This window comes from Mesoplodon densirostris, chromosome 1 (assembly GCF_025265405.1).
Source record: "Mesoplodon densirostris isolate mMesDen1 chromosome 1, mMesDen1 primary haplotype, whole genome shotgun sequence".
Taxonomy (NCBI): Eukaryota; Metazoa; Chordata; class Mammalia; order Artiodactyla; family Ziphiidae; genus Mesoplodon; species Mesoplodon densirostris.
Genome location: NC_082661.1, coordinates 237,281,718 through 237,292,788, shown reverse-complemented (window position 1 = coordinate 237,292,788; position 11,071 = coordinate 237,281,718). Strand labels below are relative to the sequence as shown.

The window sequence follows — 11,071 nt, the reverse complement described above, 5'->3', positions numbered from 1 at the left end:
TGTTAATTATATTTCAATTAAAAAAAAAGAAAATGGCCAACACAGTGGGGCAGGAATACATTTCCAGTGTCATTCATTCCTGGCAAGAGTGACATGCTGAGACCTGGTGGAAGGCAAAGCCTCCACCTGCCATAGGCAGGTTAAAAGTAATGATGTTCCTTCATCGCAGGTCTAAGAAAGGACTTGCGGTAATTTTGGGTATTTGGGTTATGGTACCAGGCTCCGTCTTAGGGTTGGGGCGGTTTGTTCTGGCCGAGGTCAACTGTGTGTTTGTTCTCTCAGCCTGTACTGGAAGCTGTTGCAACACGCAGCCTCCCCGGCCCCCTCCCTCCTCATCGCAACTAAGGCTAATGCTTCACTAGCCTTTGCAGAAGAGTTGGCTTCGCAGGAGAAGGTTTAAGCTGGGCCAGAAAGGAGGAGCTTAGACCTGTGTGCAAAACCTGGGAACCTGACTAAACATTAGTCCGGGGCCAGGATGAGGACAAAGAGACTGGAAAGACATCCCGCCCCCCTGGTAAGAAAGCCCCGTGATCAGCTACAGCCACTGGCGGTCCTGCCATCCTCGGAGCTTAAATAAAGGGACAATTGGAGCCGAGATGTCACAGTTCTGACCCTTCAGGCTTGGACCACCGGGCACCCCCGACACCATGAGTTGGTCCTCGCACCCCCGGAGTTTAATCCTCTGCTTCTACACTCTTTCATTGCTCTATTCAACATGCCTGGCAGTAAGTGTGCTGTTTACAAAATGTATTTGTTTTAAACGGAAAGCTTAAAAATAAGAAAATATACGATAAACTAGTGAAATGTCTGTATTTTCCTCCTCTAGTATATTGCTACCCGAGACAACTGCTGCATCTTAGATGAAAGATTTGTAAGTAGTTTTTATGTTTCTCGCTGTGTTTGCACTGGACGTGGGCAGAGAAATAAAAGAAATTCTCTCACAAATATCATTTGGCAGTTTAGACATTTTTTTAAAGTTAGTCTAGATTTTACCTATTTTGATTAGTAGATCTTATGTAGGTTTTTATCAGGATTTTAAAGCACTCTATTATTGCATTTTCAGGGTAGTTATTGCCCAACTACCTGTGGAATTGCAGATTTCCTGTCTACTTACCAAACCAGTATAGACAAGGATCTACAGAATTTGGAAGGCATCTTATGTCAGATTGAGAACAAGACATCGGAAGCCAGAGAGTTGGTCAAAGCAATCCAGATCAGCTACCACTCTGATGGATCAGCAAAGCCAAGTGAGAATCTAACCACCACTGACTGAGAACTTCATCTGTGAAGTTCTTTTGCTGTTATTTCAGGGGTTCTGTTTGTTTACGTATTTTTATGTCTCTGATCCCATGTTACAGATGGGATAGAGAGTGCTACCAAGAATTCCAAGAAAATGTTGGAAGAAATTATGAAATATGATACATTGATTTTAACACATGAATCAACAGTTCGGTAAGCACTTTTTGTTTCAATTTGCTCTCCAAGACTGAGCTAGTGTTTACTCAATATTCCAAGCTTCAGTAGAAGAAATCTTTTAATTTTTTCTACTTGTAGCTAATTGACATGATGCCTGACCATCTAGAACACAGTGGAGATAGAAGTATTTAGGCAATATGAGTTGTATTGGATTGTAATTGCTTTTTAATAATGATGTGGAAGAAAATAATCATGTGGGAGAAAGATGTTTTAGGTGTTTTCAAATGCTTTATGACCGTATTTACCAAAATGTTTCCCCTCACCCCCATTTGTCTTACAAGGTAAATTCAAACTGATGGGAATATGGGTGTTGAAAATAAAATTCTTTTTATAAGGATGTCAACAAATGTGTGGTGAGGAATTTGTAAGCAGAGACATAGGAAGAATCTTGGCTGCAAAAGTAAATCATATTGAAGGCAGAGCAGAAAAAAATGTGTTTTAAGAGATAAGTGTAACAAACATTGTAAAGCTACCTGTTGATCATGGAACCTGCAATTACGTATTCTCCTCCCTTCCCTTGAAAGTAAAATGTTTCTGTTAACAACTTCCCAGGGACTCGTAGACTTTCTGAACATAGGGTCTCAGATACACTTTTAGTTTCTTCCTCAATTTTTTTCCTAAATTGTTCTCAAAGTAGTATAAGAAATTGAGATAAATGGTGGCTGAGGAAAAGTGGCCCAGGAGGGATTTATCCTCTTTTTGATATCAGAGAGCTATTATTATTATTGTTATTGTGATATTATTAGCATTATGATTTGCATTATTATTGCCCATCATTGAAGTTGAAGGAGACTACAGTGCAGAAATTTTCTAAGGCGCAGTAGAGAAAAACGTGGTCAAATAGTTTGTCTATCCTGTACCTCAAAGAAAGAGATGACAGTCTATGTACTGTAGATAGTTTTCTATCATTTCTGAATATGTACAAGCAACCCTGTGAGAAACAACAAAAGCAGGATTGTTCACTTCCCCCAGGCTTTTTCTGAAGCTATGTAAATAGAAACATTAAGAAGAAAGGGAAAATGTCTGTTATTTTATTTTAGGAAAGGTAGTGCCCCAGATACTTTTCCTATGTAAGTTATAAGATTGAAGTCCATAAACAGATCCTCAGGAAATCCACAAGTGAAAAGGAATAATGCTTCAGCACATGTGAATTTTGGAACAGGGACTTTCCTTCCCTACGAATATTGTCCCAAGAATAATCACCAGATGGTCTTCCTATTAAGCAGCCTCATCACTTGTGTACATCATTATCTGCTGCTCTTTATGCAAAAGATAAAATTCAGAAAGGCCACTTAACAATGATACTGTTTATTGGCAAGGACCCTGGTACTTTCTTTTCCAAAAAGCTTAGAATTTTAATTCACCTCAATTTATTTATTAACATCATTTTACACATTTTCCAAGAATGGAGTAATTTATCAGGAAATAATTCTTGAGAAAATAAGGTGATATTTTAAAAAGAATATACAAAATTATTCCTCTAAAAGGAATACTCTGTTATCTTATTATTTTGCTTATAGATTTTTGCAGGAAATATATAATTCAAATAATCAAAAAATCATCAACCTGAAACAGAAAGTGGTCCAACTGGAAGCAAAGTGTAAGGAACCTTGTCAAGATACAGTGAAGATACATGATACAACTGGGAAAGGTAAGTGAAACTTTTATATTGGGATTAAGTTCATCAAAGCAAATATAAAAAGTAAAGGAGGTTATATGTATTGGAATGTATACAAATACATTGGGAAATGTCTAGCTATTAAATCTAAACATACTTTTCTTGACTAGCTGAAAAAATACTTTGAAAGGAATAATCACGTGAGAAGTAAGAAAATACTTCTCAGGAAATGAATAGTTTATGACATGTTAAAAATTTCATTTTCAAGGCTGGCACAGTCTTACCTGGATTTCAAACCACCACAAAAATTTCTTCTTTTTCAGATTGTCAAGACATTGCCAATAAGGGGGCCAGAGAGAGTGGGATTTACTTTATCAAACCTCTGAAAGCTAAGCAGCCGTTCTTAGTCTACTGTGAAATTGACGGGTCTGGAAATGGATGGACTGTGTTTCAGATGGTATTTTTTCCCACATCGTGTGTATTTAATAGACACCTAATTGTTCTGCTATATGCCCGATATGTTTCCAAGCACCTTGTGAACATTAACTCAATTAACACTCACAACTTCCCTTTGCAGTACTTCTTGCCTCCTTAACCCTATTTACAGAGGAGGAAACAGGCACAAGAGGCTGAGTATCAATAACTTGCCCAAAGTCACATAACTAATAAGTAACAGAGTAAGGATATAGTCTGGTTTCAGTTTGTGCTCTGACTCTCTACTATGCTGGCCCTGTTGTTGTAGATTCATGATGGCACATAATCACAATATCATAGTGACAAAGAACTCGAAGAGACCTCTCTTGACAGGTACATCAAGACCTAGGGCTGCCCATCAGAAGAAGATGATGTCGCCCAGAGCATACACTTAGGCTGTTCCAAGACCAGGACCCGCAATTGCCTTTGCCAGCCCCAGGCACCCACTGCAAATCCTCTTGCATTCTGTTTACCTTTGACCACTGTTACAACTAATCCTGCAGGGGGCACTCAGAGCCAGTGAGTGATGGGAGCTCTGGCTGGTAGCAATAGGTTGACCTTTCTACCATCAGTACAAGAATCAGCAACATCAAGCTGGTGTTCTTGAGTCTTCTAGGAGTCTTTAAAACTACTAGTTTTGGGCTTTCCTGGTGGCGCAGTGGTTGAGAGTCCACCTGCCGATGCAGGAGACACGGGTTCGTGCCCCAGTCCGGGAAGATCCCACATGCCGCGGAGCGGCTGGGCCCGTGAGCCATGGCCGCTGAGCCTGCGCGTCCAAGAGCCTGTGCTCCGCAACGGGAGAGACCACAACAGGGAGAGGCCCACGTACCGCAAAAAAAAACAAACAAACAGACAAAAAAAACTACTAGTTTTATAACTACTAGTAGTTATAGTAGTTAAAACTACTACTAGTAGTTTTAAAACTACTAATTTATAATTTATCATGTGCCAGTCACTCTTTTAAGTACTTTTACATTCTCTGGTGTAATCCCTGCAACAACCCTGAGAAGTAAGCATCACTTTTCCTACTTGATAGGTGAGAAAACTGAAGCAGCTAGCCCAGGGTCACTTAGTAAATGATGAAATCATACCCTCCATATTTTGGACAAAATGTTTATAATTTTTTTTTATGTGCACTGATAATCCACTCTCTCCTTTTGCCCATGCAATTGTGTAATTAGAGGCTTGATGGCAGTGTGGATTTCAAGAAAAACTGGATTCAATATAAAGAAGGGTTTGGACATCTGTCTCCTACTGGAAACACAGAATTTTGGCTGGGAAATGAGAAGATTCATTTGATAAGCACACAGTCTACTATCCCATATGTATTAAGAGTGCAGCTGGAGGACTGGAATGGCAGAACCAGGTACTATTAGAAAGGACTTTTAACTTTTTTGCCGTAGAGACAGTCTGGAGTGTGCACTTTCCAGCTCTCAACAGAACAGTGGGGAAGACAGTCTGACAGATGCGAAGAGCACATCCAACTATGTTCCCCAGAAGTCAGTTTGGTTCTTGGGCAGTGCAAGTTGCTAGGTCCTATTTAGGCAGGATCTAAGTGTTCTGGTACAATCCACTTACCCTGGGACCATACAAAATAATAGCTAGTATTTCCTGAGCATTTAATATGTACCATAAATTGAACATGAAATTATAATTTAATCTAATCCAAATAACTGTTTCATGAGGCAGGAACTACTATTAATCCCATTTTACAGATTAACTTTTCCACGGTCGCATCGTTGGTATATGGTAAAGGTTGGATTTAAACTCAGGTAGCTTAACTCTACAACCCATCCTCTTAGTGATTATCCTTGTTAAAGAGTGAATCTAGCTTCTTCAGATTTCCCAGTGCTTTAATGACTATTCAGTCAGTCAAATCCAGGAGCTACTTTAAAATGAAACCAGCTGGCTTCTTTGGTGAGCTAGAGCTGTCTGGGCACGTTGAGTGTTGTATGCCTAATTAGAATTAAAAACAATATCCAACCCTCTTGTTACGTCTATGGCATGATGAAATATAGTCTGTGCCCAAATACGTATTTTTACTTTTTTAAGTTTTTAACCAGAAAGTATAATACCATAGTCAGTAGACCTCCTATGAGAACATCTCCTATATCCCAAGTCCTAGAGATCAGGGAAGCTAAATGTTTTCTGGAAATCTCTGTTCATGCACCAAAGCCCATTCATCCCTGAACTCCATAGAATTCTGGCCCTCATTCACAACTTTTTCCAGGGGAGAATCTCTCTCTGATCCTATAGCTCATGGTCTGTGGGCCATACAGGGAACTTCTTTTTTGTGATGCTTGAGGAAACCCTCCTTCTTGTCACCGCCACACTACCTTGGGAAAGGAAAACCCCTTTAGGACTTCACACTTTAGATGGTATGAGTGGCTAATGAAACTGTAGCTCCTTCAAGTTTGCTGCATTGTTTGTCATTCACTGTCAGATAATTAACGTTGTTTATGAGAACTGTGTGTACATGCTATATACTGAGATAAAAGTGGAAAATATGAAATTAGTCAGGTTCATCCACATATCTGGGTTGGATATTAGGATCCTATAGGCAAAAAGCATTCAGAAGGCTGAAATGTTTAGTCTTCCTGGGACTAGAAGCCTTCCTTGAAGGCGTCTAGACCCATCCTGAGTGGTGTTGGTTCCCACATCCATTTTCCCTTGCCAGATTTGCAGAACTTTTTATTCAATGAGCATATTTCAGATTAAGAAGCAAAGTTAAAAATTCCAAACAATTGTCCTATGAAAGAGAGAACTTCTGAGATGCCTTCTGAGGCTCAGGGTCTAAGGTCTCTATTCCCTTCTTTGTAGTACTGCAGACTATGCTACGTTCAGGGTGACAGGTGAAAATGACAAATACCGCATGACATATGCCTACTTCATTGGTGGAGATGCTGGAGATGCGTTTGATGGCTACGATTTTGGCGAGGATACTAGTGACAAGTTTTTCACATCCCACAATGGCATGCAGTTCAGTACCTGGGACAATGACAATGATAAGTTTGAAGGCAACTGTGCTGAACAGGATGGATCTGGTTGGTGGATGAACAAATGTCATGCTGGCCACCTCAATGGAATTTATTACCAAGGTATGGCTTTCTTCCTTAGATGCATGAATTTGTGCATAGTCTATATTTTTATAAAAGGTAATAAATAAATATAAGGAAATGAATAAAGATATTGAGAGCTTATTATATAGTTCTTTATTTTAAATCAGAATTGAATACTGCTAGCTTATATCTGAAATTGTCCTTCTACAAGAAATCCAACTGCTACAAACTATGCAGTGGTATTCATCGTGCCTCCATCAGAGTTGATACTTTGGATTGTGGTGTCTCCTCTAGGCTTACCATATATATGATCTGGATGGACTAACATTACCATGTTTATGCTTGTTAACACAGTAGCTTGGTTCAGCTTCCCATGAACTATGTGTCAGATAGATCCAGTAAGCAGTGAGTAGGTGTCTGGAGGAATTAAGCAAAGAGCAGGGGTGTATTGGTGAGGGCAGATGTCCATGAAAGCTTAAGAGGGGAGGAGTCCAGCCTGAGGTGTGTAGACACTTATTTTAGGACAAGGGGAGGGCAAGCTATAGTTTGCTCTAAGACTGGAGTAGTTCTGAGCACTGGTTTTACTTACTGACAAACTATTGTAACTACCCAACAGGTATGCATGGGGAAACCCTCACCCATTAAAATGAACAATCTTCCCTCCTTAGGGTACTGTCTTAGTCAAGAGGTGACTTGGAATCCTCTTAAAAACTACTTAAACTTACCTTTTGGTTTTCACAATGTTTTTTTTTTTTTTGAAACCTAACTTAGTTTTGCACCGACAAACCATGTAATTAGAAGAAGCTCTCAGGGAAGGTGCCCGATCCATATGATCCAGAGTAGCCATGTTGATAGCTTGTGGTACCCTCCAGTACTAGACTCCGACAATCCCTTACAAAATCACATGAGATCTAGTGTCCAGGAACGAGGTGAAGGTACTTCAGCCTAGCCACCACTTTATAATGGAGATATAAAATAACATTCCAGAACTGCTTTCTAGAGCTCCTCGTATTTTCCAGTAAAATTGTGTTTTTCAGATGACCTGAGATCATCTGATGAGGAATTATGACCTGTTTTCAGAAAGGTGGTCCATAATAGCTGAATCCAGGATGGCTAAACTTAGGGAGAGAGACCAATTGGGGAAATTTGGGGTTCTAAGCCTGTTAGCAGTGAATACATTTAAAGTATGGATGTGACCAGAAAGCACAACACAGCTGTAAGAGTTTGTTTAATAATAAGTTTATGTCAATTGTAAATGGAGAATTTAGGAGTCTTTAAGGATATTTTCAGTTAGTAGATAACACTATAAAATCTGATGCATATGACAATGGAATTCATAATAGACAGTTCTTTATAGACTTTCTGAGGGGAGGAGCTTCAAGAGCGGTGATATGTGCATCTACAATTTGTTTTAGGTGGCACTTACTCAAAATCGTCTACTCCTAATGGTTATGATAACGGCATTATTTGGGCCACTTGGAAATCCCGGTGGTATTCAATGAAGAAAACCACCATGAAATTAATCCCATATAACAGAATCGCCATTGGAGGAGGACAGCAGCACCACCTTGGGGGAGCCAAACAGGTCAGACCAGAACACCATGTTGAAATAGAATATGACGAAGTCATTTTACCCTGAGGATTAGCTGTTCATTTCTATTAACCCACAAAGTTTCAGAAACTTTTATGAAATTTTCTTCCCATTTTCTCTTGCTGTATTTATTAATTTTAAGTCTTTTATTAAGAATAGTTAGCCTTGAATGGTAATTAAAGCTCACTTTGGACTGTATTCCCAAATTACTGAATGCAGAATTATTTAAAATTTGTTTAATGAGATAATAGTATTTTAGCTTAGTTCCTAAATATGTAATAGAATCATTGTGATAGTCTGAATTTTAATGATGACACTTCATTGTGTCTTGGTGATTTTTTAAATTATTTCTTAAATATTTTAGTATATACTAATATAATAGGAGCAAAATCTAGGAGCATTTCAAATGACTAAGTATTTTTTCCATATTTATTACCCCTAAATCATTCTTATCTAACTATTCTTTTTAAATGGAGATAATTATATCTTTTTAATATATTTTTTGTTTTGGTCATAGGCTGGAGACGTATAAAAGACCATTTCAAAAGTGATTTACTTATGAAATGACTCTATCTAAAAAGAAAAATATAATATTTTTCCTATGGGACAATGGACTTGCAAAGCCTCACTTCATTTTAAGAGTAAAAAGAACCCATGTTGAAAACTCCACTAAAAGTTTTATGCTGGTTGTAATTTATCTACACACCACTTCAATAAACATTTTGTTTCCTAAGACTAGATACATGGTACATTTTATTGACCATTAAAAACCATCACTTTCCTTCAATTTAATAGTTACAGATGGACAATCATCAGTAGTTGCTCAGTGTTCACTTTATGCTAAACATTGTACCTGACTCTTGGGAAGTTATGAAGGAAATAGAAATCATGGCTTTTGCCCTCCAGGGGCTATAAGACAAATACAGAAAAATACAGTAACCCAAAATGACAAAATTTGATATAAAAACATAAACACATGTCACAATCACATAACTCAGGTTCATAGTACCCCAGTGCAGCTGGAGACATAAGGCTGTTTGGGGATTCTCCCAGTAAATCCTTTTAGCTCCGGGCTCCTGTGGCCATATGTGGGCACTTGGAGAGGATTACAACTCAGAACAGAGAGCTCCAGGGAACAATCTGCTCAGCTCCTCACTGCTGAACAAGTTGAGCAGAATAAAGCCATTATTGCAGTAGCCAGAGATCAGAAATCGCTAACTTTCTGTAAGGAATAGCTGCATTTACATTAATTGGCATAAGGTTGAACATGGAAAGTAATTGACTAATTTTATTGGGTCGTGAGGGGAGGTCTGGTTGTTCTGAAGTCCTGAGCATTGGCTTTGGATTCTCTTCCTTTTCACAATTTCTTTCCTAATTCTTTTGCTTCCTTGTTCTCATAAGTCCTGATTTTAAAAGCATCCTATTGAGTAGATAAAAACCAGTTAATTAAACTTCTAGGTATACAGCCAAATACTTGTGAGGCTTTGGGAAAATAGGAACATTGATTCATTGTCTGTAGCACTCATTCATTCAACTAACATTTATTGACTTCCTTCATTGTACTAGTCCCTGTGCTGGATATATAGCACATAGTAGCATCCTCCTTTCTCCCAGTACTCTTCTATTCCATCCAGTTCTCAAGTTCTAAAAAACCAGCAATAAGTCTTCCTTATTCCTCCCTCCTCATATCCTCAAGCCTGTCAAATCCACCTCCTAAATATTTATTATATTCATTTCCTTCTCTATGCCAACTGCCACCGTTCTAGTTGGGGTATATATCTCTTGCCAGGATAATGGCAAATGCCTCCTTCCTGTTTTCCGTCTTGCTTCCAGCCTTACCTGTTCCCACCTTATCATGCTCCAAACTGCTTCTAAATTCAGAATGCATATAATCTACCCTTTGAGAATCTATAAAATCCTTTGGGTGAGCAATTTGGTCATAGATAGGACGAGTTATGTAAATATTCATAAGTTTAAATGCAATAATATCACTCTAGTGATTTATCCCAAGAAAATTATTTTTGAAAAAGAAAATAGTTCTTTATAGAAATATAGATAATATTTAAATATTAAATAAATATTTAATTACAATGGGAGATTTAGGAAATATTTAACAGTGGAAAAATGGACAAGCAAGGTGGTTTATTAGTACAATGGAAGAGAATGCAATGATTACATAATAAGTATAATATCTCTGTATGAGCATAGAAACATTTACTAAATAATATGTGAAATTTTAAGATAAAAACAATTCTACAATGATAAGTATGTAAAAGTATATATGCATATACTTTTGAACAAAATGTAACCTTGACATACATGCATTATTTGTATATATTTGTTCTCCCCAATTGATTTATAAAATTTTATAAAAATACTAAACAAAATAAATGTAAACATGTCCAAAGGTTTCTGATTTTTCCCATGATCACTTTTCCAATGCTTCTTCTAAAATATCAATTATAACATTCTTTCATAAACATTTTGGAGGTCCCTGTTTTTGTGAGTGTCCAGAGTACATATATGGTCTGCATGTTGGGTAATTCAGGATCGATTAGTGAGAAGGGGCTTCTAACGTTCTCCTATACCTCTGCATTGTTTGATTTGTTATAATGAGTACATTGTTAGTTTTGTAGTTAACTTAAAACCCAATTAGGTAGAGATAAAAAGGTGAATTTCAAATTTTTACTTGTTTAGTTATTAATATTCAGTTGTGAACATTGAAGGGTTATAGCTTAAGAAATGAAGCAAGATATGTACTTCCACACTCAATTGGATCGTGTCTCCACAAATAAAATAGAAATGAAAGGATTATCTTGACAAATCAAATTTAAAAATTTACTTTTAAGTGAA

At 37.7% G+C, this 11,071-nt stretch overlaps 1 protein-coding gene across 1 annotated transcript; it reads left to right on the top strand.

Moving 5' to 3' along the window:
• The first annotated feature begins 647 nt into the window (after positions 1-647).
• FGG (fibrinogen gamma chain) lies at positions 648-8,266 on the top strand. The gene is made up of 9 exons (XM_060098205.1): positions 648-725; positions 827-871; positions 1,064-1,247; positions 1,359-1,452; positions 2,997-3,127; positions 3,418-3,551; positions 4,750-4,934; positions 6,389-6,666; positions 8,043-8,266. The coding sequence occupies exons 1-9, from the start codon at positions 648-650 to the stop codon at positions 8,264-8,266; spliced, it is 1,353 nt and encodes a 450-aa protein (XP_059954188.1).
• The last annotated feature ends 2,805 nt before the right edge of the window (positions 8,267-11,071 follow it).

Bases quoted from the DNA above. Each gene is read 5' to 3' on its own strand.
- FGG (XM_060098205.1), top strand. From the start codon at position 648: ATGAGTTGGTCCTCGCACCCCCGGAGTTTAATCCTCTGCTTCTACACT. The intron at 3,128-3,417 runs GTAAGTGAAACT...CTTCTTTTTCAG, and splicing joins ACATGATACAACTGGGAAAG to ATTGTCAAGACATTGCCAAT. The intron at 4,935-6,388 runs GTACTATTAGAA...CCTTCTTTGTAG, and splicing joins GACTGGAATGGCAGAACCAG to TACTGCAGACTATGCTACGT.